At 40.9% G+C, this 27,437-nt stretch overlaps 1 protein-coding gene across 1 annotated transcript in view; it reads right to left on the reverse strand.

Annotated features, from left to right (window-relative positions):
• Positions 1 to 27,437, reverse strand: part of cdh2 (cadherin 2, type 1, N-cadherin (neuronal)) — an 88,280-nt gene that overhangs the window by 27,050 nt on the left and 33,793 nt on the right. The window contains exons 3-6 of the mRNA XM_072441562.1: positions 18,438 to 18,640; positions 12,465 to 12,626; positions 8,364 to 8,519; positions 6,298 to 6,442 (exon numbers count right to left, since the gene is read on the reverse strand). Coding sequence (XP_072297663.1) covers positions 6,298 to 6,442; positions 8,364 to 8,519; positions 12,465 to 12,626; positions 18,438 to 18,640 — 666 coding nt within the window. The remainder of the gene's footprint in view (positions 1 to 6,297; positions 6,443 to 8,363; positions 8,520 to 12,464; positions 12,627 to 18,437; positions 18,641 to 27,437) is intronic.

The following is a 27,437-nucleotide window of genomic DNA, read 5'->3' on the forward strand; positions in this document are numbered from 1 at the left end:
TTGTTAAAGTGTGAAGTGTAAAAATGTGGTGATTTGAGCGATTCTACGATTTTCCCATAAGGATAACATGGGATGTTTCTGTCAACGCTACGGTTACGCCGTACAAAATATGACTTTGGCTCTCATACTTGTATGATCAGGATGGCAAATTAGAATTTAGTGCAAAATGTCATGTCATTTGGAAAAACTCTATTGTTTATAGGCCACTCTGAAGGCCAAATAGTCAGAATTCTGGGAAACGTTTGCGGCTCCGTCGCACAGAGACCGTAAAAGTTATCCTTAAAATTTGGATAACTTTAGATGCACCACTTGTCTAGAGGACGTACACCGATTTTGAGGTTGGTGGGCAAAACGCACTAGGAGGAGTTCGTTGAAGTGTAAAACATAAAAATGTGGTAATTTGAGAGATTTTGCGGTTTTCCCATAGGGATAACATGGGAGGTTTCTGTCATCGCTACGACTACGCCGTAAAAATTTAGGCATTTTTGTGATTGGCTTTTGTGATCGGGACGGCAAAATAGAATTTTGGGTAAAGTTTAGACAATTTTGGTAAAACTAATTTTTGACCTTCAATGTTAATTTAAAGGTCACTCTGTAGGGGGCGCTATCGCGGCCATTTCAATTTCGTCAGCCTAAACTGGTCCAAACTAGAAAGTTTAACAACTGATTCAAATTTGGTCCTAATCGGACTGGTTTTGATCAAATGGGAGCAATTTTTAGATCTGCAATATTCCAAAATAAGTTGTCCAACTTTGCGGCTGCGCCGCACACAGACCGTTAAAGGTATCTCAAAAAATTGAATAACTTTAGATGCCCCACTTGTCCAGAGGACGTACGCCGATTTTGAAGTCGGTGGGCAAAACGCCCTAGGAGGAGTTCGTCAAAGTTTGACATGAACAAAATGACTAACACAGCGTATTTTCATTTTCAAAGGAAGATGGCGGCCATAGGGTAAGTCTGGGGGCGTGGCCACAATGATTTTTTTTGTTTGTCCTCACGAGAGGAATGCGTGTCCCGAATTTCGTAGCTTTACGCCAAAGTTGACCTCGGGGCGTCTCCCATAGGCGCAATGTATTTTGACTTTTGTCGGTGGCGCTGTCGCGCCATTTTTTAACGAAAAAAAAAATGGCCCAGAAAAAATCAAATTTTTCGCCGATTCTGAATTTTGGGCAAAGTTTGGTGAGTTTTTGAGCATGTTCAGGGGGTCAAATTAGAGATCAAAAAGCAGAAGAACAAGAAAAATAAAAATAATTAAAGCCGCAAGCGGCATCCAACGGCCCTCGCGGGCCGCCGGCCTTCCGACTCTGCTCTCTGCATTTTACAGAGATGGCGCTAACGCAATTGTCTAAGAACTAAGACAGCGACACATTGGACATGTACAATGCTGTGCTTAACCAGTGCAAATTAACACAAATGTCGGTCAAATGTGCAGCTCCAGCGCACAGAGACCGTGACACTTGGAATAAAAATATGGATAACTTTTGATGCTCCGCTTGTGTAGATTATTTTTCCCAAATATGAGCTTGATCGAGCTATTGCCCACAGAGGAGTTCATTAAAGTGTGAAGCATAAATGTGAACATTTCAAGGATTTGGCGTTTTTCCCATTTGTGACAGTATATTTGCAGCTCCACGGCACAGAGACCGTAGCACTTAAAATCAAAATATGGATAACTTTTGATGCCCCATTTGTGTAGATGATTTCCCCAAATATGAGCTTGATCGGGCAATCGGCCTAGGAGGAGTTGGTGAAAGTGTGAAGCGTGAAAATGTGGTCATTTTGGAGATTTCGCTGTTTTCCCATTTCTGACATATATTTGCGGGTCCGCCACACAGAGACCGTAGCACTTAGAATCAAAATATGGATAAGTTTTGATGGCCCGCTTGTGTAGATGATTTTCCCCAAATATGAGCTTGATCGGACAATCGCCCTAGGAGGAGTTTGTTAAAGTGTGAAGTGTAAAAATGTGGTGATTTGAGCGATTCTACGATTTTCCCATAAGGATAACATGAGATGTTTCTGTCAACGCTACGGTTACGCCGTACAAAATATGACTTTGGCTCTCATACTTGTATGATCAGGATGGCAAATTAGAATTTAGTGCAAAATGTCATGTCATTTGGAAAAACTCTATTGTTTATAGGCCACTCTGAAGGCCAAATAGTCAGAATTCTGGGAAACGTTTGCGGCTCCGTCGCACAGAGACCGTAAAAGTTATCCTTAAAATTTGGATAACTTTAGATGGCCCACTTGTCTAGAGGACGTACACCGATTTTGAGGTTGGTGGGCAAAACGCACTAGGAGGAGTTCGTTGAAGTGTAAAACATAAAAATGTGGTAATTTGAGAGATTTTGCGGTTTTCCCATAGGGATAACATGGGAGGTTTCTGTCATCGCTACGACTACGCCGTAAAAATTTAGGCATTTTTGTGATTGGCTTTTGTGATTGGGACGGCAAAGTAGAATTTTGGGTAAAGTTTAGACAATTTTGGTAAAACTAATTTTTGACCTTCAATGTTAATTTAAAGGTCACTCTGTAGGGGGCGCTATCGCGGCCATTTCAATTTCGTCAGCCTAAACTGGTCCAAACTAGAAAGTTTAACAACTGATTCAAATTTGGTCCTAATCGGACTGGTTTTGATCAAATGGGAGCAATTTTTAGATCTGCAATATTCCAAAATAAGTTGTCCAACTTTGCGGCTGCGCCGCACACAGACCGTTAAAGGTATCTCAAAAAATTGAATAACTTTAGATGCCCCACTTGTCCAGAGGACGTACGCCGATTTTGAAGTCGGTGGGCAAAACGCCCTAGGAGGAGTTCGTCAAAGTTTGACATGAACAAAATGACTAACACAGCGTATTTTCATTTTCAAAGGAAGATGGCGGCCATAGGGTAAGTCTGGGGGCGTGGCCACAATGATTTTTTTTGTTTGTCCTCACGAGAGGAATGCGTGTCCCGAATTTCGTAGCTTTACGCCAAAGTTGACCTCGGGGCGTCTCCCATAGGCGCAATGTATTTTGACTTTTGTCGGTGGCGCTGTCGCGCCATTTTTTAACGAAAAAAAAAATGGCCCAGAAAAAATCAAATTTTTCGCCGATTCTGAATTTTGGGCAAAGTTTGGTGAGTTTTTGAGCATGTTCAGGGGGTCAAATTAGAGATCAAAAAGCAGAAGAACAAGAAAAATAAAAATAATTAAAGCCGCAAGCGGCATCCAACGGCCCTCGCGGGCCGCCGGCCTTCCGACTCTGCTCTCTGCATTTTACAGAGATGGCGCTAACGCAATTGTCTAAGAACTAAGACAGCGACACATTGGACATGTACAATGCTGTGCTTAACCAGTGCAAATTAACACAAATGTCGGTCAAATGTGCAGCTCCAGCGCACAGAGACCGTGACACTTGGAATAAAAATATGGATAACTTTTGATGCTCCGCTTGTGTAGATTATTTTTCCCAAATATGAGCTTGATCGAGCTATTGCCCACAGAGGAGTTCATTAAAGTGTGAAGCATAAATGTGAACATTTCAAGGATTTGGCGTTTTTCCCATTTGTGACAGTATATTTGCAGCTCCACGGCACAGAGACCGTAGCACTTAAAATCAAAATATGGATAACTTTTGATGCCCCATTTGTGTAGATGATTTCCCCAAATATGAGCTTGATCGGGCAATCGGCCTAGGAGGAGTTGGTGAAAGTGTGAAGCGTGAAAATGTGGTCATTTTGGAGATTTCGCTGTTTTCCCATTTCTGACATATATTTGCGGGTCCGCCACACAGAGACCGTAGCACTTAGAATCAAAATATGGATAAGTTTTGATGGCCCGCTTGTGTAGATGATTTTCCCCAAATATGAGCTTGATCGGACAATCGCCCTAGGAGGAGTTTGTTAAAGTGTGAAGTGTAAAAATGTGGTGATTTGAGCGATTCTACGATTTTCCCATAAGGATAACATGAGATGTTTCTGTCAACGCTACGGTTACGCCGTACAAAATATGACTTTGGCTCTCATACTTGTATGATCAGGATGGCAAATTAGAATTTAGTGCAAAATGTCATGTCATTTGGAAAAACTCTATTGTTTATAGGCCACTCTGAAGGCCAAATAGTCAGAATTCTGGGAAACGTTTGCGGCTCCGTCGCACAGAGACCGTAAAAGTTATCCTTAAAATTTGGATAACTTTAGATGGCCCACTTGTCTAGAGGACGTACACCGATTTTGAGGTTGGTGGGCAAAACGCACTAGGAGGAGTTCGTTGAAGTGTAAAACATAAAAATGTGGTAATTTGAGAGATTTTGCGGTTTTCCCATAGGGATAACATGGGAGGTTTCTGTCATCGCTACGACTACGCCGTAAAAATTTAGGCATTTTTGTGATTGGCTTTTGTGATCGGGACGGCAAAATAGAATTTTGGGTAAAGTTTAGACAATTTTGGTAAAACTAATTTTTGACCTTCAATGTTAATTTAAAGGTCACTCTGTAGGGGGCGCTATCGCGGCCATTTCAATTTCGTCAGCCTAAACTGGTCCAAACTAGAAAGTTTAACAACTGATTCAAATTTGGTCCTAATCGGACTGGTTTTGATCAAATGGGAGCAATTTTTAGATCTGCAATATTCCAAAATAAGTTGTCCAACTTTGCGGCTGCGCCGCACACAGACCGTTAAAGGTATCTCAAAAAATTGAATAACTTTAGATGCCCCACTTGTCCAGAGGACGTACGCCGATTTTGAAGTCGGTGGGCAAAACGCCCTAGGAGGAGTTCGTCAAAGTTTGACATGAACAAAATGACTAACACAGCGTATTTTCATTTTCAAAGGAAGATGGCGGCCATAGGGTAAGTCTGGGGGCGTGGCCACAATGATTTTTTTTGTTCGTCCTCACGAGAGGAATGCGTGTCCCGAATTTCGTAGCTTTACGCCAAAGTTGACCTCGGGGCGTCTCCCATAGGCGCAATGTATTTTGACTTTTGTCGGTGGCGCTGTCGCGCCATTTTTTAACGAAAAAAAAAATGGCCCAGAAAAAATCAAATTTTTCGCCGATTCTGAATTTTGGGCAAAGTTTGGTGAGTTTTTGAGCATGTTCAGGGGGTCAAATTAGAGATCAAAGCGCTGAAGAAGAACAAGAAAAATAATAATAATAATAATAATAATAATATTTTTAGCAAAAACAATATAGCCGTTTTTACTATAACAACAAATGATACATCGTTTGAAAGCTCTAAGCCTTCCCGATGCCGCCATGGGGTGGAATCATCATTACGAGCGCTTACGCGCTCGTCACTCCCTATTCCGTCGGGATGCCCCGCCCACTCCCCATAGACTTCCATTGATTTGAGCAGATACAAGCATGGCCCATGCCTGCGGCATGGATTCTCGCATACGGGACGATGCCAGGAGGGTTTTTGGAGGAATGCAGCGCTTCGCGCTGCTGTTGTCAACAATTAGTGAATGGGCTACGCCCATTCACTAATTGTTGACTATTTCTGTCATAGCAGGAGTAAGTATGCATGATCCATGCCTTCGGCATGGGCTAGTTCACTGTACTTGCCAGGGGCGACGGGGCACCAAACATGCGGGCTGCGCCCGCATGTTTGGTCAGACAGTTGCAACGCTGCCTTCGGCAGCGTTGCGGGAGCAATAGGCCCTCCGCCCTGCTGGGGCTCGGGCCTAAATATTCCGATGCGAAAACAATGTTTCCCATTTTTCAAATATCATAAACTATACATTTTCGGAAAGCGCTCGCTTTCCGAAAATGCTCAATGTAAAGTGCTCGTTTAGTGCGCACTTTTGCACGGGCTTCGCCCGTTTACAACGGTAATGTTCCATTTTCCTACTACTAATTAGTATGCACGGGGCGTGCGTGAGTGAAGGAGTGCGTTAGTGAGTGTTTGGAAGTGGCCGAGCGCATTGCGCTCGATTTCGTGCGCACTACGTGCGCACTTTCGCAGCCGTGCTTTGCACGGCCTTACGAGATTAATAGGCCTCTCGCCAGCTTGTGGCGCTCGGGCCTAATAATAATAATAATAATAATAACAATGTATACAACAAAATTATATTTTTTTAAACTATCAGTGAATGGTCAATCAAGAATATTTTTCTGACTAATTTTAAGCTTTTTTTTATGTGCTACAACTCAATGTTACCCAAAAAGTCAGGCTCTCCTGTTTTACAAGTCACCTCTGAAACACGCTGCACCCAAAGGCCCACAGCACCCGCAGCAGCAGCAGCAACAACAGTGCCCCTGACTGGCTGCTCATTGGCTGTGACGAGGCTCAGAGCTAAACCCCGCCCCCCGTTACCTGGCTTGGACCCCTCTGGAACGGTGCCATTCCACATCTGATGACTGAACTCGGGCCTGTTGTCGTTCATGTCGATCACATTGATTACGATGTCAATGGGGTTTTCCACCTGGTTGCCGTTGAGGTCGACCGCGTGAGCCCTCAGCTGCGGGGAAAAGAAAACAATAATAATGAAAAACTATAATAAGAGAAAAAAACATTATCACAGCAGGACACGAGGCTCAATGAAGCAAATGAGGCACACGCGCACAAGGTTGTTTGTGTAAGGGCAGCCGCTACTAAATGAGCCTATTTAATGAACAGCGTACGAAGAAGAACAATTTGGAAAGATAATCCCTGCGTGACCGAGGGAGGAATGCGTCTGCTGCAAAAGGACACATTGTTCCCAGTATTAGGTCAAGTACGAGAAAAGCGCAAGACAAAACAGCAAAAAATGTGTTTAGACTAACTCGGATTTGAGTCACAAAGTATGCATCGTAACCGGGTTTCAATGCCTTCTATTGCACAATTATTTACAAAAGAATGCGTTATTATCATCATCATCTCACCATTGCAAAAACACTTCAGCCACTCTGATTATCTGAATACACAAGTGGACAGAATACGGCTGCTATTTTTAAGAGCAATTAAAAGCTCAGGTGGTGATTAAAAACTAAACAAGACTAAAAAACATTTAAAAAAAAAAAAAAAACTGTTGAATTCTGTAATGCAAAAATAATGCTTGGATTTGTATTTGTTTCTAGGTTAAGATATTTGTGGCGATTTAGGAAAAGCAAACATTTACCCCAGAAATAAGTGCTAAATTACTCTTCTAATTCAAAGTAGAAATGTCACTGCAACCAACTGACATCATTTAACATACATTTCGAAGTATTAAGTACTAGATCATTCAAAGTTGTCCCTTATGTAAAGTGAATTAATTGTGTTTAAGTGCAAATGCATTAAAGACCACTGGAATGGGATACAATGACCTCTAATGAATGGATCGGCATTAGAATGAACTAGGGGTTAAGATAAAGCTGCAACTAAGGATTTTGGTAGTCAATTAGTTTATTTTTGACAGGGTGTTTAGATCAGGGGTTCCCACACTTTTCAGGCCGGGACCCCAAAAATAACTGGGCAACCGATCCACGTTCCACTGCTACAGGAAATTGCAGTCAGTGTTCATTTCATGTTTCATTTAAACATTTAAGACATCTAAAATCTGGTTTATTGGGTTTATTTGACTGGTTTGTTATGCAATTTGACACAATTTCACTAAAATATACAGTTTTCAACTTAAAATACATTAAATACAGCGTCATAATGATGAAAGCAAGATCTTCCAAGTCAACACGAGACCCCCATCCCATGCCCTGTGACCCACCCACCCACCCACCCCCCTCTATTTGGGAACCACTGGTTTGGATCACAAAAAACTATGAATAGAGATGTTTACTATGTTTGACCGAGATGAAACAAAAGTGATCAAGAACACATTTTTTGTCCATATAAAAATGTTCATGTTGCACACTTTTTGGGTAATTTTGGAGAGATTACACTTTGAATCATAAAGTTGAGTCTAGTACAAAAAAAAAATCAAAAAAAAAATCAAAAAAATTCAATAACGAAATTTGTTGACAATTATTTCAATAATCGATTTGCTTTTTTCAGCTTTAGATTAACAGTAAGGACAGGACCAGACACGATTCCCTTAAAACAACAATCGAGATGAAACAGGTTTTTCATATCTTTTGTAGTGGATAAACGCTGCGGTTCAGTTCTGCTCTCATTGCAGCGCTGCTTTTCAGAACTACTGCTTTTTGCCAACAAACGTAAACACATCTTAACATCTTGACAATTTTATCTCGCCAGATGAATTCGCACTGTATGTCCCATCCCTACTTTTTACTGCATCACTTCCAATTCTCAAACAGGCCACTTTTTTACAATCTGCACAAGCCGTCTGCTAAGATCATCTGCAGCTTGTCGAGGCAAACTTTACTGCATTTCTCATTTACGTGTCACTTTTATTGCTCGTAATGAGTGTGTTTCCTTAATGGAGATGGCGGCGGCGTCGGACTCACGTGGAAGTTGGAGATGTGTTCTCTGTCCAGGGGCTTGTTGACAGAGAGCTCTCCGGAAATGGGGTCGATGATGAAGATGCCGGTGGGGGGCTGGTCGGCTCCCGGCCCGGTCACGCTGTAGCGGAGGGAGCGGTTCTTGTCGTGGTCCGAGCGGATCTGTGGAAGGAAAGGGAAGGTCATTTCAATGTAGCTTCCATATATTTGTAATAACAGAAATACAAATATGTAAAACTAATATAAACATGTAGCACGGCAGTCTTTCAGATATTTGAGAAGCAAGTTTAAATTAAATATTCAACTTTTTCTGGAGTTGTGCATGATAAACTACAAGTAAAAGTACATTCATGAGAGTAACTTGTGTGTGCGAAACAGAAAAACAGCAAACTTGATTTTGATACAAAGAAATGGGGTCAAGACTCAATATTATAATGATTAAAACACTAACCATTTAATACAAAGTCAGTTTGGACATTAAATCATTTTCATTTCTCTAGTAGTGACAAAAACGCCACGAATATCAGTTGTTACCATCAGCTAAGAGAGTTCCATGACAACAAACAACATAACACAAAAGTACAGCAGTGTTTTAAAACTTTAAAATAGCTTTAGTGCAGTGAGTTATGCATACAATGCTAATCATGACGGATTAGCATTTGAGTTTAGCATAAAGATCAAATACTCCGAAAAAATAAGTCACCACTTGGATTCAACTAAATAAATACAGATGTCCTCCTCCTGCTGGAGAACTGCAGCAGGTGGTGATCTTTCAGCTGCGGCACAGTGTTTAAACCCTGATTTCTGAAATAACCATGTGGAAAGACAAATCCCGTGGTCATGGAAAAGATGTTGGTGTGTTTGAGAAGGGTCAAATCATTGGGATCAAGCAGAGAAAACATCTAAGGAGAAGCAGAAACTAATGTACTCCAGATCTGAACCTCAGTGAGAGTGTTTGGGACGAGCTGGAGAAGCCTTTGTGCAGTGGTCACTCTCACATCATCAATACAAGATCAAGTGTGAAAAATAATGCAACACTGGACGAACATAAATATTTCAGAGCGTGTGCCTTTTTTTTCTGCGGTGACTTTTTTTGGACAGGCAGAGTAAACTGGGCTCTGAAGAAGCAACTGATGCGTATGGAACATACAAAAGGCCTGATTTATTGGTCTAAAAACAAAACAACTTTATTTTCAGGCCGATTTTCAGTCAGATCTTGTTTACTCAAAAACTAAAGATTTCCAAAACCCTCTTTGTCATTTTTGTTGTAACTAATTGAAGCAAGAAATATCAACTTAAATATCAACTGTCCATAAATCTCCCAAATGTCCCAGAGAAATCTATGGATGCGAGTGGATTTAATAAAATAGAGGGCAAACTGTAATCAAAAAAATGTGTCTCAAGTGTCAGTGTAAAGTTTTCATATTAGTTTGAGCAGATGTAAGAAAACAATAATGGCCACGGTAAAATAGTTCATAGTTGAGGAGCATTAAAATTAATATCAAATCAGATCAACATGTACTTGTTTCTTTGTAAATTCCGTTGGAGGGTCTTTTATTCAAGAGTGCGAGAAGTAAAAAGTACAGTAGATCTGCTTCAGCATTACATGTATTAAAAATAAATAAAAAATCACTTTGAAGCACCTATAGATGTCTGCTAACAGTCGCCCATAGCATGATTAAAGCCGTGCTCTGCCTGGGCTGTGCTGCTCTGCCCTGTTTTCTATGAACGCAGAGCCCCCTTTGTGCCTCTGATCCCGATTCACGCTGCGCAAACATAGTGTCGTTCTGCTCTCAACCCCTCAAACATGCCTTTTAATAAAACAGGATTACAAGATCGGCGTGCATATATTGTCGGTAACCTAATACAAAGAAAAGAAAATGCGAGCAAACGACGCCAACTTTCAACAACCGCCCACAACCGCCTGGCAAAAACATCGGGACTGAACAAATAACACGTGTGTTGCGATGTTTGCCCTTGAGTTGCGCTAAAAGGAGTAAAAAAGATATAATCACAGCCGAGGCCGGAACAATTGCACAAGCGGCGGGCACTTTAGATTTCTCTGTGCTTCTAAATAATGGCAGGTAACTCCGGTAACAGCTGCCCCCCTCAAAGGCTGGATAAAAAATACAGCCCCGACCTTTGGAGAAGCAGTGTAAATATGAAGCGTTTTGTGGAAGGCGGGAGTCGCTGTGCCGCTGACCCTTCGGAATGGGAGCCTAAGGGCCAGACGGGACCGGGGTGGCTGTCGTATCAGGGGGGGTTTTCAAGCACAAGTACAGATCTCGTTTGCCGTCGTGTTTCGTGAAAAAGTGAGCAGGATTTCTTGAATTTTCTGAGTGCGGTGCAAGTATGATTTAATTTATTAAAAAGGGAAAAGGCTCACGGTGCCAAACGCCTTTAAAAGCGTGAACGTTTATTTGAAGAACCATTTTGGAAAGCTTAGAAATTAATCCCACGTTATTGTCATTATCCACTAATAACGGATCTTAAAATATGATTTGACATTTGTTCAAGTTCAATTAAATGAAGGCTAATCTAATCAAAAATGATAATCAAACATGTTTCATTCATTTTTGCTGCTGTAAGAAAATCTGACTTTGTGAATATTGAGAACTAGATTACTAGAACAAGATTACTATCCATTTAGATCAGGGGTGTCCAAACTTTTTTCACTGAGGGCCGCATTTTGAAACTTATATGGAGCAAAGGGTCACAAACAACCAGACAATGTCAAATTTGGAAAGTGATTAATTTGAAGTTTTACATTTGACATCGTTTTGATGAGCCTCCACACCTTTCATAAGACTTGGAACATTATCATTAGGTTGGTATAACATCAAAATGCTTGAATTTTTTCAATTTTACAGTAAAAGTACTTCTATTTGTTGTTTGGATCAACTTAGCAGGAAGCCGAAGGGCCAACAAAAATGGGTCTAAGGGCTGCATTTGGACATGCTTTGGATTCTCTACAATGATGTTACTGATTTCATGAAAGTGTAAACTATTATCTGTGTCTATTAGTTAAATGTGTAAACAGTCGATTATTTTAGTAGTCAACAAGTCAAAAGATTATTTCAACTGTACATTGAGAATTTTTGAATTAATTTATACCTAAAGATTTAAATATGCAGAGTGAAGACTTCTAGATAGAGAAAATGTGCGACTTCACAAAAAATATTAATAAAATTCAGGATTTTTCTTTTTAATCATTTTTTGACATTTTGATTTAATATTACCACAGTCGTTGTTCTAATAGCTCTGTTTGTATGTTTGTTAAAGTCTGTACAGCCCAATAACGATGATCAAAATACAGTTCATCCTTAAAGTCAGGAAATCTCATTATATATTTCCTATATTTTTTCACAGTATGCAAAATTATAGAAAATATAAATGCAACACATGTGATTATACCGTATTCATTTCTAAATGAATCCAAACAGAAGATGTAATGACTTCAAATTCAAATAAATATCTTAAGTGTGGGACCAAAACAGCAATAAGTGCTTTTAAAGTGCCTCTGACAAGTCTCTCACGACTCATTGAACTAAAATGCAGTTAAATATTGCTAAATATTATAAAATGTTATCACAGAATAGGACATTTTAAAAAAACTTTAACTTCCCGTTTGTAATTGATGACATCACACTGTCACTGTATTTATGTTTAGAATGTCAAAAAGGTTTATTTGTGTAATTTATGCATGAATTTTGACTGGAATGAGTGCCCCTAGTGTGATGTCACTTCCAGTCATTTTCTACAGATTTTTCAACATCTTCTCCACAAATACCTACTTGATTGGTGTAAAACTATAACTAATATATATAACAGGTATAAACCCACTAAACAAAGTCAAAATTAGATCATCATAAAAACCTGTCATGTGCACTTTAACTAGTGTTGAAATTAAATAAAAACGTACCGTGTAATGTTAGATTCAACACTAAACTACTTTTTTTTATAATTATCTGGGATTTCTTTAGCCGTTATTAAAAAACTGTCAAATCATGTCAGAGTGAACTTTAAAAAGAAATGTCTCGGTGGCTGTCAACACGTTTCCCACAGACTTGTAATGCGTATATATGAAAAAGAGGAATGCGGTGTTACCCTGACGAGCTCCTGGGGGAACGGGCCTCGGGAGTTTTCGGGCACATTGATTGGGGGGATGACCCAGTCTCGTTTCATGCGCTTGAGTTTGCTGTCCGCGTTTCTCGACGGGAACGTGATTTCCTTCAGATCCTTCGCCGCGGCTGGAGGGACGTCTTGTGTCTGGAAAAGAGAAAGTGGAGAAGAGGAGTTAATGACCAAATCTATGGAGAAAACGGGTCGGACCAAACCAAGCGTGTATTGTATATTCATAGGTTTCGGCTTCTTGTTATCTGTGACATATCTATGACGTTTTCTTACTATAATAACTGTTTGTTTGCAATCGTTCAGGGCTGCAATGATCAACTGTTTGTAACTAGGTGCCTATAAAATTTAAATAGTCATCTTAGTTTAACGTTAATAAATATCAGTAACACTTTATAATAGCAACACTTATTCCTGCCTTAATAAAGTATGAACAAAGGTGTAATTCATAGTGAACAAAATGTTTATTAACAATGATTCAGGCTTAGTAACTACTACTCTAACTCCAACTCCTAACCTTAACACCCAACTTAAATGTAATAGTTTATAAGCCTGAATCATGCTCTCTAAACAATTTTTTCTTTATGAATTAAGTCTTTGTTCATGCTTTGTTCATGTAAATTTACGTTTTTACAACAAAGACTGCAACATTATTAAATCAACATGTCAGCAAGTAAACAATTTCTGAATTGAATCAATAATACACTTACATTTGTGCAAATGTTTCCTTTCTAGAAACATTCAGTCACCATTTATTTATTTGATAATGAATAGAAATAATAATTTGACTGATCTGATTTATGGAAAAATATTGGTAGTCGTTTTGATGTTATGACAGCTGCCTTATTTTTCATCATTCTGAAACCCATGGATTGTTTCAAATGAGGCATGATTTTTGTGTTCAAGTTTTACAAATTACGGTCTGTGATACTGAAACTGTTTAAAGGGGAAAATTCAACTCAAAAGCACTAACACATTCTTGTTTTTTTGGTAAGAAGTCAAGATGGCAATTCCAAAAAACAAGTGTAAACTGAAGGTATATTTAAACTGCTACAAACAGTACTGTGAATAGAAAAATAACACCACGGCTGGCTTGCCATTTCTGCTCTGAAAATCAAAAAGAAATGAAAAACTGGTTACTGGTTAGAAACGTCAAACAGATTATAAGGTCTAAGGTTTTTGAGACTTGTATCTATGTAGTTGAAATCACTTTTAACTCTGGAAAACACAAACAAAACAGGAAGTTGATAATAGGAGATATAATACATATAATTCAGCTTTTCCCTGCAGGGCTTCTATAGCTTCTCCCATGTTTAGTTATTTTTTTTATCTAAAAGGTTATATCTTCAGCTATCCATTGATGTGGCAAGAACATACTACTGGCAAGGCTTTCTTCTTACATCCCGATAAAACGCGGCCACACAGGCGGACCGGGGCCTCTTCCATAATAGATCTGCCATCCTTCCTTCGGCTGTAATGAATGAGATCTGAAACAAAGGCGGATGCTACCTGCGAGCCAGACACTAAATACACAGATGGCTCCAATTGCCTATGCCCGCTCCAGAGACGGAGGGCTGAGGGATAGACTCAAGTCGTGCCAAAGAAAGTTCCAATAACCTTGAACAGAACGAGGCGGAGGAGGGGGAAACATGTAAACAATGTGGGGAGACGGGAGAAAAAAAAAAAGGTGGTCAATGACAATGAATGACACTTCAATGAACGCGCTTTGCAATAACTCGAATGCGGACCGGCCGTGATGGATGCCTAACAAACGGGAATGCAAACACAGATATTAATTACCGCGTTGCCACGTTGGAACATGGCCCGTATCTCGCTCCTCTCCCAACATCTGGGGAGCTGTCAGGGAGCTTTTCACTAATCATGTTTGAAATCCGATTATACTACTTGCAGATGCGGAGAGAGGCGCGCAGACAGATAACGGCAGCCTCCGAAATATCTATTACCCTATTAAAATGGACGGCGGTGAAAGCGAGTAATTATTAGCAACGCGCGTCTGAAATGATGAATGGGCGAGGAGGGTTTTCCTCCGGAGCGCTGGAGGTCCGCACTTTCCGAGAACATCTTCCATCTTGTGACGGAGGAAGCTGGGGAAAAAGTGTTGGCTTGACGGATGGGCTGATTGTTTGGAGGTGTGGGGATTACATTTGTGTCTCCTTTTTTTGGGGGCGCGTGGGGGAGAAAATGGTATTCTCCTCGCAGTCTGCCGCTATTCAGGTTGCAACAAAGCTGGCGGGTAGGGACGTGCTAATGCTTGTGACAATATTGTTTGGATGTCATTGATTAAAATGTTTCCCTCAGGCTAGCGCATTCAGGCACTAATAAAATTTTCAATGGTTGATGTGATTAAAAGATGTGGGACGATTCGTGACAGTAATAGCCCTGCAGGGGAAATTACTTGCTTATGACCTAATAACGGAGGCGTATTTGGCAAAGGCGATCGCCGATTTCATTACGTCCAAACGAAGATAAGCGTAGAGGATTCTGATCGTTTCGACATCTGAAGATACAGATTTATTTTAAAATGTTTGGGTTCGGTAGGTTGTTGGGTTGTTGTTTTTTTCCTCGCCAATGACCAAGCAACGGCGGTGATAAATAGAGTCATTAAAACCCTATACCTGCAGCACTGCCTAATGACTATCAGGGGCTAACGAATGTGCATCCAAACGCTACGCAATAATAACCGGGTACAAGTTTAATTTTGGCCCAGCAGACCAATGCAAAAGCACCGCCGGCATTAACTACACATAACTGTCAGTGCAAACTTCTAATCTGCACCCACATAGAACACAGCGCCCGGGAGATTATCGAAATGGCTTCAGCAAAAGACACTCAAGGACGTTTGTTTAAGTAGAATGTGGGGATTACAATGAAAGAATGGCCTTTGTAGAATAAACTGGATTATTACATATGAGAGTACTGATTAAGACTAATGAGAAAAGTCGTAGGGTGTAGCTAGGACAAACTAGTGTGCACCAAAAAAAGATTTAAAATTCAAAAATGTATGACTATTGTTTTTATAATTTTTCTGCCAATAACAAATTGATATTCAGTTCGAAGAAATGAACTGAATGTGAAGATTTTCCATCGTTCAAGTAAAATGAACGTTTGCAATGAAAAGGTTAAAAACTAATAACACAAAACTCTGTTCTAATATCTCAACATTCCAGGACTCAAAAAAGAAAAAAATACTTGGATACAAAAATAAAAATCTAATCACTGTATATAATTGAGCCATAGAAGACGCACCCTTGAGAAGAACGTTTCAGGGCTCGGCATTAGCCCCAAGCACATGTCGGACCCCTGCCTGACCCTGCGACGTGGGAAAGAACACAGAACAGATCTCCTAAGTAGACAAGAGTGTTTTATTCCCAAGTTTAAAAAAAAGCTGTAGATATGATCCAATTGAGAAAAGCTCCCATAATCTAGCGTCTTCTGAAGTTAAAACACCGAGCATAAAACAGCCTGTGGAGTGATTATTTTCATTTCCTGGCAACAAGGCAAGCAGAGCATCCGTGAGCTTGGCCATTATTCTTCCTCCTCTGATCCTCCGCCAGGCTCACTGTTGACGCACGGCTACGCGGTCATCGGAGCTAATTGCAGATGACTAACACATCCTCTGGAACGACTCGACAGATGCTTCCAGTCTTCCGCCGAGTTCGGGCACGTCCCACTTTCGGATGACGGGGCAATAACCTCCCTTCGACACCACCCCCCAGTGAAAAGGCGCGCTTGCGCAAATCCACTTTTTACGAGGCGCTATTCTGCATCTGGACTTCGCTGGATCCGCTGACCGTGTTGAGTCCATGTTTGTGCGACTGGTAAATTGACGCATTAAGATTTAATTAGAGAATCTCACCGAACACCTGCTACAATTTAGGCGACCAGTCATCTGTGAATGTTTGGCGGGCCTAATGAGTGGAAGTTGTGAGCCGCAGTGCCAGAATGGATGATTTTTCCTCTTTGTGGTGATAGAAGTTGGGTAAACAATGTAAGTGGTAGCCCATTGCTAGCTTAGCTTAATTGAGTGCTGTGAAACCCTGACACACACACACACAAAGAAAAAAAAGAGTATGCATTTTAATTGTAACTATCTGGTGACATCTAAATTATTCAACGCAGGCATTTCGAGTATAGTTTGTGCCAGATTTCTATTCGACCAAGCTTCCTTTCTGTCACGTTAGCTAGCTTCCACTTTGTCATCTGTCATTACAGCTAGCTCTTATTCAAGCAGCTGCCGTGTTAGCTCGCAGGCTAGCATTAATGCAAATGACATCAAATCCACACGCTAATTGGTCAGCATGTTTTCTAATTGACATAACATAATCTATAGTAGTTGACCCAAAAAATGTTGACCAATTTGGCTTCTGCAAGATGTTGGAGGGTAAGCTAGCTAATGTGTAAATTACTTAGAAGCTAGTTTGCTTACCACTTTTTTCTTTGTTACTTGTGTCGCACAGTACCCGTTCCCTACTTTATAGGGAACATAAGTACCTGCACGTCTACATGTTCCACATTTTTTCAAGTCAGTTCTCCAACCTGACTTAGTTCCTAAACTTAACCAACATCCATATATTACCCTCTAATCCTCCTTAACCTGTTTGAGAAATAAGATACTGTAAAAAATATCAAGATGTCTGTAGGGGACATTACCCCCATCGTCTAGATCAGTCCATAAACAACTTAATCAGCTCTGGGGCACCCCTATACATACTTTTCCCCCCAATGTTTAACGTTAAATTTCACTTTATAGCTTTTTTGAAGCTTACATTGTGTGATAAAATAGGCATTTCAGTTTTTGAGTTCTGGTCTTAAAGCATTTATTTTTTGCCTCCTGCATGATGATTAAACTAGTCCAGGACATTTTAAATACATTGAAAACGTGTGTAAGTTGTAAATCACATTAATTTCACTGAAGTAATTGCTGTTATGTCTCAATATTTTAGAAGTTTACCAACCATCCAATTTTAATCTGGCAAGGATTTGAAATACCAAACAAAATTGAAGCGTTAATAACATAAAAACAGTAAGTGTGTTGCTAAATGATGATCAAAGTGTACAGCAGAAAGACTGGTCTGATCTGCTTCCAACAGGACTGTGTGTCTGTACTGCTCTCTTCTCGCCCTCTCCTCCTCTATTAGGACAGTCACAGTTGTGAGAAACGGGTTATGTGCCTCTCCTGTTCATATTTAAAAGGCAAATATCATTGAAGCGTGTTTATTAATCAAGACTTGCTCTGGGATTAAGAACAGCGGGTCGTATTTTTGTGGTTCTTGGGTTGTTTTACATGAAAGGCACGGTGTCAAAAACGTTTTGGATCCCCTCTGATTTGAGCTTTTGCTCCACATTTCCTCTCGCTCATGGCCCATCACAAGCACTCAGAGAGATGCGCCTTTACAGCTGTTCTCTGCGTAACGCCACGTGCCCCCGGGCCACAATAATTATTTCATGAATCAATAACTGCATATGTTCATTTGTCTTCATTCTAAAACTTCCATCAACATTTTCTATAATTAAAAAATGTATAGAAAAAAAATAACAAAAATATCAAGTACTTTATCTGGCTGTTTTTTCACATTTACTTAATTGTGTCATTCAGATCATTACATTTCATAACGCTGGTCACACCCTTTTAGAAATAGTAATGTGTTGGATGAGATTTCACACATTCTCACAAACAATCATGAATAATTGTCAAATTAGGATGTTTTTCTCATGATAATTGTAACACAAACTTTTGAAATTGTGACATCCCCAGGATTGACCCCCCCAATTTTGCAATGCAAGGGGCCCATTTCCCATTTTGTTGATTGCTGCTCAACAAACTTGGGGTTAGAAATTTATTTTCAACGTAATGAAAAGTTGACCGTCCAATGGCGAAAATGTATTCCTGTTGCACGATTAGAAGTTTTCATTGTGCGCCATGCTTACTTGCTTTAACGGGACAGACACGTCGACATGGGTGGTCCATTGTCGTTCGGTGACAATATCGCTGGCCTTAATTGCCAACGATGTCGGTTCAGAGAGCTGGAGATCCCTTGCAGCGTAGACCACTCCACTCTCATCTATCCGGAAATCCGATGGGTTGCCGCTTTCGAACTTGACCGGGCCTCTTCCACAGTCAGCAAAACCCACTGCAAGACAGACAGAGAAACACTAGGGTTAGAAACGAATACATTTAAAAAAAAACTGTTGAGACAAAAGAACGGAGGCGGTCGGACAGAAAGTAGACAGACACACAGACAGAAGGTCCACAAAGGTTTAGTGATTCTCCCTCACACTCATACATTATTCACTGCAAGCTGCGCCCCTAAGGTATTGCTCCAAACAGGTGCAGCAGAGGAGAGAGTTGTGGGAGTAAAAAAAAAAAAAAAAGTAAATCAAAAAAGGAAAGTACAATGCTTTAGGGCTATTAAGGGGAAACACCTCAAAAGCCGAGCGATAAATCAAAATCATGATGTGTAAACTTGTTTAAATGCGCCGTTTTGTTTGACTTCTTTCCCATTTATTTTGGGTAAGGCTTTCCATTGCCAGCCGAGGGAAGCTATCTCATGCTAGCTTTGTCCCCGATGACATGGCTGCGGATGACTACTGATCCACACATTCTCCGGAGATGCACAGACTTTCTGCGTGTGATGTTTATTTCATCAGCACACAAGCTAGGTATCCCAGGGAAAAACTAAAATCTTGGATGTGTGCAAGGAGAGCAACAAGCAGACAGGCGGCTCATCTGGGCTGCAGTCCCACTGGTGCCCCCGATGGTTGGAGTACAACAACCAAGAAACAAGTGAGTGATGGCAAGCAAACAAAAGCATCCCCAACAGCAAGCCCAGGAAGTCTTTATATATTGCTTATTTTCACTTTATGTTTGTGCATTCCATTGAAAACACACTCCCGCTTCTTCTCCTACTCCAGTTCAGGTTCAAAATTTTTTTTTAAAAGATTTTGAGTCGGCGCAATTCTCAAATTTTTCATAAAAAGAGAGGATGATTAGAACTGTAAACATGTTCTGAAATTCAGGGCACTCTTAAAAGTTTTAATGCTCACAGAGTTGTTTGTAATGTGCACTTTGAACAGAATCCTACTTTCTAAAACATTTACAATATCGCAAATCTAATAGCAATTTGATTTTTGTACAAGTTTTAAATACAATACTTTGGCCTCATCAAATCGCACCATTAAAAAACTGCAACCCCGCCCATTTTAGACGCTTTTTTTTTTTTGGTACAACACAAAAGCTATAAAAGGGTTACAAAAAAAAATCCTTGCAGCCAAAGAGATCAGAATGTGTGGAGGCCTTGAATTATTAACAACCGATGTGGAATAGCTTAACAAAAGCCTCGGAGGGGGTACCTAATCTTCTTTTGTGCTTGCACCTTAGGGAGCACTGAGGGTCCTTGGGGTTTTGGGGTAGAGGATTCACAACAAGAATGTACAGGAAGTCTGAAGTTTTTACCCCAGGCTTAAATTAATAGTTTCTGCCAACCACTTGCAATCGATTGCGCCAAAGAGCAAGCATCGTGATCCCATCTTGGGAAAACATTTAGGCTTTGATGATTGCATGTTTGTTGCTAGTGAACACAGTCAAAGTGCATCATAAATCACAATATATTCCACTGTACTGACCAAAATAACAACCAGGCACCTTTTAAAAACAGCACCAGTGCTTTTCCACCCTGAAAAATGAAAATCTTATCCTGCTTTGTCGAATCGTAGCGCTAAGTACGCCGCAGATTTATCGGTTTACTTCCGCCTAGCAGACGTGAACGCTGACAAAACTGAGAAAGCAGCGCTGCAAACTGGATTTTTATCTTGAGAAGAGCCATTTATCTAAATATTGCTAAACAGCACGTGTGCGGTGGGGTAACCTTGTAAAGCCGCCGGCAGCTCCAATAATGAAGATAGAAGATGACAAGATAGTTCCTCAGCGCTGGAATGAACTATTTATTGACCATCACCTTCCTTGTTCAATTACCCTTACCCAATTAGTTTATCTTTGAACCCTTCTGTAGACAGATGCCCTTGTCCTTATCTATTGTATACCCAAGCAACATTGCTGTATATTTAAATAAAAATGCATTGTACCGGAATGTTCTTTGGAATCAATAAAGCTCCTATCTGATCCATCTTAAAAGGGTCTCATTCTACTTTTTTCGACAAGACAAGGAGCTTTTATTAGTCCGGTGATATTTTATACGACCTGCAGTGGTTTCATGAAATTCAGATACCAACTTTATGGCGTACGGACAAATAAGCATGCATTATATATTATATCACTCAATTGGCATAATCGAAGCCTGAAATTAACCATAACATATCATTTTGACATTTTTCTAATTGTTAGCAACGACTTCCACTGCACATTAGGGCTGAACGATCAAACTGCAATTTTTCTAACAAGCATTGCCATTTTGATTCAATATAGGATTTATATTTTAATAATATGACTCTGTTCAAAGTAGACAAGTCAGTGTTTTATTTGCAATTTGCAGGTTTAAAAAAAATACTTTTCAAAACGTATGCAAATAGCCCAGAGTCCACAGAGCAATCATCCAGGATAAATGACAAAGAGACCGAACTATGAACGGACAAACAACAATCATATGCATTTCAGAACATTTTTGTATATATTTAAACTTTAAGGTTGGCAGATTTCATGCAGAAAAAAATAGAGAAAATCGTGGAACTTAAAAAACTGCATCCATTCAATTTGCGATTTGGATTAAATTGTGCTTAATCTTGCAGCCCTACTCTACATCACCCATCGTCCTGCTTAAAATACCAACCTCATATTTACAACTTCTCTTGCGCTCTCCTTCCATTTTTTGTGACCGTCCAACAATGCTTTCGACAGCCCCTTTCCCACTGTGACTTATTTTAGCCTCAACCCTCTTGTCGAGTAAAGCTACAACTCTTTAACATTGTCTGAAACCCGGCCATCGGGACAAGCCTTCTGAGAGGCCCTTCAGCTCCCTGGACCCCACAGCAATCTCTGCACAAACTCCCAGCAGGCTCAGCCGTTTTCAATAATAATGAATGGGCATGTCCAGTGTGTGTCTATTCACTTATCATCAGGCAGCACTCCTGCGTCTTAGCGAAACACATGTGGTAAACCTGGCAGCTGTTACTACAGCTTAGAAAGGGTTTGGAGAATGTATGTTAAATCATAACAAATTACGACTTCCGATATATTAGCCATCATTGCATTGCATCATGCTGGGTGTAAAAGTAAGCAAAATGTCTCCCAATAAAACTGCAACACAGCCATTTTGCAACTAATAGCAGCATTTTAGTTACTTGCATCTCATCATGCATTTTACTTTGAGAGATTCTAATATACTGAAAAGGCTGAAAACATGCCATTTTTGATTAGCATATCTTAGCATTTGATTAGCAACATTTTGGAGATCAATTTCCAAAATGTAGTATTATTTTCTAGCCGAAATAGGATGTTTTGGTTTCAAAAAGCTTGAATACAACTATATCTGAATTTAATTACCGACATCGATTCAAGGCTATACAGAGGAGTGCCACACCCAATCAGACGCGTCGTCATGGCTACAATGAAAAAGGCCATGCTTTGGACATAAATGCCGATGCAGCAGGAACGTTGGGGGTTGGGGTTAGGAGAGTGAAAAAAAAACGGAGAAGAGGAGAAAAAAACTGGGTTGTCAGCAGAATGGCCTGTCCAACTAATGCCCTGCACCGGGGCCCAAAATTACCTCCGACTCAATGATCCTTTTCACAGCCGGGATGCCACCCCCCGTTTTTCTCCTGACAAGCAACACAAAACCCAGCTAACCTCTAACCAGAGAGCCTCTCCATTGTCTGCCCCATCACGTGACGGCCGACTCAGACAGGCACAAACGGTTCCAGGCAGGGGAAAGAGATACATTTCATTGGGGACCGGGAATAAAGCTGAAAAGTAAATGTTTTACTATATTTGACTGCCAAAAAACTGCAAGTCGGCAAAGTGGAAAGCCCCCTTCAAATGTGCCGTGAATGTGTAAAACCTCTAGCGTGAGATAACACTCTGGCCTCAACATTTCTGGAAAGTGAAGTCAGAGCAGAGGAATAGTCATCATGTGTCTCATCGTTCGGCAAAGAGGACCCCGGTGGCAAATCTGCACGGCCACACCCACGCTAATGGCACCATGGACGCGGTGTGCTGGTGATTGCATGTAAAAGTGGCCGTGTTCTAATGCATTAGCCCCTACTGGCGACAAGGCAGAGTAGTAAATCAGGGACTAGGACTGAATGCGTAAAAGCTTCATCTCATTAAGCTTCCAGTGAGCGAGCTTTCACACAAACTGCTATTCAACTCTAACTTTTAGGAATGTCACAATTCTGTATCGTGAAGGTGCAATATTTGAAATACCAAGTAGGTTGAATTCAATAAAAAAAATCTCCACAAAGACATAAAAACGTTAACGGTGAACTTCCAAACAGAGCTGTACATTGATATTGCTGCACTTTTGTAGGTCATTTAGATATATTTAAACTCTAACTGACACGTTTTAAAATGTTTCTGTTGTACTGACACAATACAGTCTGAATGTTATCTAGAAAATATGAAGATGTTACATTTTTGTCAATACTGCCCACACTCGCATAGTACTTTTGATAACTTGTTTTCTGTATAATCAAAATTATAAGGGAAAAATACAAATACACATGAATATCATCAGTCTACTCCTTGAGGTCTTATTTTATTCAGCCACTTTGCAAATATCATGCAGTATGTTGAGGAGATAGTGCAGTGCTGGGTTTGGCGTTCTAATCCCAGCTCCAGATTGAACGGGACATGCTGAATAGGGGTCAGCGTTCTACAACACTGTTCACATTCAGTTGCTAACCAGAAACCCTCTTCACAGCATATTCTCTAATTGTGCAATTATTGCCCAAAAGGCTAAAAGCACAAAACCACCACCACTAATGTTAATTTAATAAGATGGCTGTGCGCTATAATTGTGCATGCATATGTTATTCACCCTATTACTGCTATTATAAATGCAAATTTTAACCGCTCCAAGGCTGGCGAGTAAACAACTGTGTGTAGCATATTACAACAGTATTCCACATCATTAGAGCCGTTTTTGTTCATATTCTTCAAATCACAGGCTCAATTTTAAACTCAAAACGTTTTGAATAGTAATGCAAAACTAATTGTTATTTAATTTGACATGTTTTGTGTTGATTCAATCCATGTTCTGCTTTCACAAACAGGCCAGCAAAAACCAACAAAGAATTCTATTTTTTCCGATTTTGAGTTAAACTCTCAGCGCTATTATTCAAAAAGAGGACAAAATGACAAGGTGAGCATTAGGTGCCTTTCTCTTTGCCAAAAACCAGCCCATTCTTCAGAGAAAAGTAAACTGTTTGTAGCCCGGGCTTGGATCTGGGCGCGATGATACTGCCTTTTGCCAGACTAAGCCCTTAAAGGCGTTTCACTAATGCGCCGCACTTCAAACGCACATCGCAAAACCCATGCATTTTGCACCCGGGCCTCAAATGTGTAAAGGATTTGCATAGGGGAAATACAGAACTGGACAGTCTGTACTGCTGCTCTCTGGCAATTAAAAAAAAACTAAAGAGGAATGGCATCAGAGCATAAACAGTTTAACAAGCAGCTGGCTCGTCCTTTGAGCTTGATTGCAGCAGCTCATTCCCTCAGCACTTGCCATTGTGTGGTTGCTGCATATTGTTGATTTTTACATTTCTCATCATAAAAACGCAGTCTCGATTAGAATATTAGGAAGTGGTCCTCTGTAACGTCAAATGGTACTGCCTAAAACTCTCAATGCTGCACTATGGAACTTTTCTAGGTGAGGGGTTCATCAATTGCTTGTCTCGAGATGGTATTGGTTTACATGGAACATTTCACAGTAAAGACATTAATCTGGTCTGTTTTGCGTCCAATCAACTATTACAGGTGTTTATCGTTTTGAAAAGCATACAGTCTGTCTGTGACCTTGCTTGCCTCTCCGCAGATCTGACTTGACTTGGCCATGTGGTGTAAATGTCAACGGAACGGACTTCGACACCATGCTAGGGAACATTCTCGGCAAAGCAACATCTCCATGAAGACAAGCGGGCGGCCAACTCGCCACCAGAATAGAATAGGTAAATAATCTACCTTTAAATTTGCATTGATGTTCCTTCCGTACCTTTTTGTAGTGCTTTCCTCGCAGGGTCGTCCAAGAGCCAATGTTCTTTTGAGAACTTGCGATATTGAAAGCACAATTACAAAGACAAGCAGACTCCCCACCAAGGCAACAGTCACCTCAATGTTCTTCACAGAGTCGAAGCCTCTTGGTTTAGTCTCATCAATGATTAGCTGGTGGGGGCGGTCTCCCCTTATCGGCTACATGTCGGGGGGGGATGCTACTCCTGCTGGGGACAGAATGTGCAAGCGAGGAAGCAAGTGGCGAATCAAAGCTCCCCACTATAACAGGGACTTCTTTAGAGCCACAATAAAAGTTTAGTCTAGCAAATTAAAATACTCCTTCATTCTATTTGATCCCATTGGTTCGTTTGGTCGTTTGTGAGACGGAAATTTGCCCAGAATGCAATTAGCAGTGTGGCTAAAGATACCGTTATCATTGCATGAGAGGCAGAATATGGCAGCAACAATAAGATGCAATTGAACGGGACTTACAACTAATGAACTAGAATTTAATCCAACTGCAGGACACTATTTACGATCTTATTTTCCATATTTACTCGATTGAGCCGGTTGTTCTCACTCAATCAAATCAGCCCATTGTGAAAAATGAAATCGCAAATCAATTCCGACTCCGCCGCGCTACTTTAATCTGTAAGCCTATATCCAAGCGAACATGAAAGGAGAAGTTAGCAAACAGGCTAGGCAAAAGCGCAAGTGGGACGTGACAATTATTCCGACAGTGTTTCCCAGCACAATGGCGGGTGAGAATTGTGTGGATTACTGTGTCACTGGAGCCAAGTGTTGATAAGGCTAAGCTACATCGTTGTGCAGTTATCAGTGCGCATAGCTACTGGGATTTGGTTGGGGGAGTCACCGAGACGGGCGGCTTGATACGACAGGCTTTAGAGCTGTATTAAAGTGACCACATTACCAGGGATGTCAAACGTTTGTAAGTCTTTATGATGCCTTCCAGCGCAAGCCTGGGGAATAAACAAACAAGATCGAAAATATGGCCGCAGTGGTCAACAATGGTGGAGTGCTGGAGTGTTTTGAGTACAGTGATCCCTCGCTATATCGTGGTTCACTTTTCGCGGACTCGCAGCTTCGCGGATTTTCATCATGCATTGTGTTCTGCATTCTGATTGGCTAAACAGTCTCTCCGCGTCTTCTCTACCTGTGTGTCAATAACGTTATGGATTAATATGTACACGTACGTAAAACCGCTTGCCAGATTGAAGTTTGCGAGGCCGGTGAGAGCGCGCGTGTGAGCGGCGTGAAAGGCCGGTGAGAGTGTGCCGCGCGTGTGCGCGGCCGGTGAGAGCGGCGCGCGTGAGAGGCCGGTGAGAGCGGCGTGCGTGACAGGCCGGTGAGAGCGGCGCGCGTGAGAGGCCGGTGAGAGCGGCGCGCGTGACAGGCCGGTGAGAGTGTGCCGCGCGTGTGCGCGGCCGGTGAGAGCGGCGCGCGTGAGAGGCCGGTGAGAGCGGCGTGCGTGACAGGCCGGTGAGAGTGTGCCGCGCGTGAGAGGCCGGTGAGAGCGCGCGTGAGCTTCAATGTTTTATGGAGTATTTCATTGTATAATAACTGTAAAAAAATAAAGGTTTCTACTTTGCGGATTTCGACTCCCGCATGTTCTTCTTGGAACTTAACCCCCGCGATAAACGAGGGTTCACTGTATCCTTTAAAAGCAGAAAAATGGGAGAAAATGGAAAGAAACTTGAGCTAAAGTGTTTTGGAAGATTCTGTATCTGTCACAAGCAAAGTTCGCTTCTTTATAGCGACTTTGGGCTTCCATTTCTGGTAAGTTGCAAGCAAATTTTGAAAGCAGATGGCATTTTTTGCTGACTAAATGTGAAAATATGTGAGCTCGTGCAGTGACAATATAAAACATTTAACATTTAGTTGATTATGTTATTAACTTCTAATTGTGGGACTCAGGTTGCTTGTTTTGGGCTTTTTTTTCAAAGACTTGATCGCTTGTTGTAACCCCGGTCACAAGAGGTAGATAGAGATCCCAGTATTGAATTTTAGTGGATGATTTCTCAATGTACATTTTTCTACCATTGTCAAATAAAATGGTGGCGATATGGAAAGGGAATTTACACCTGAAATAATCAATAGGCGGAAAAAAAAAGAATCCTAATCAAGATAGACAGTTGTAATCCTCCAGGACAGAATGATATTTTGTGAGAAGAGGTGGTCTGTGGTGAAGCAGGGCTGTATGTGAATTATTTAGTAAATATATATTACAGAATGAGGAAAATTAACTAAATCTACCCTACACATCGACCCAAAGAATATTATCGGTCATCATTATCACCCTCTTTGCATCCTAAATAATCAGCATATGTCATGATCTCTCATTTAGATACCCAGCGTTGCAGGATGGGGTCAACGCCTTGGTGGAGGTTTGGTAAACATCAGCACAACGCATGTATTACGAGTTGCCAATATTATGCTTATCTTCCAAAAAAATATATAAAAACAAATCAAGAAAAATATTACATTTTAAAATCCCTAATACATAAACCATCACTTATTCCACGCCGAAAGCAGAATTGACTTTGTGTAACCTTTTGACCCCCACCTTCACTCTCCTGCTCTCTTCGCACCATCATGGGAGCTAGCCTGACTCAAATCTCTCCGGAAAAGTGCTACTGTATGCAACATTTTCTGGCTTGCGGTGTAGTTTATGCCTGCAGAAGTCTTCTCCGAGTCCGCCCCCGGCACCTTTATGAGGTGAAAATGGCGCCTCCGCTCACTTCCTC

The sequence above is a fragment of the Eucyclogobius newberryi genome, unplaced genomic scaffold (genome assembly GCF_026437365.1).
Source record: "Eucyclogobius newberryi isolate DKJ021-1_F unplaced genomic scaffold, fEucNew1.0.hap1 SCAF_12, whole genome shotgun sequence".
Classification (NCBI taxonomy): Eukaryota; Metazoa; Chordata; class Actinopteri; order Gobiiformes; family Gobiidae; genus Eucyclogobius; species Eucyclogobius newberryi.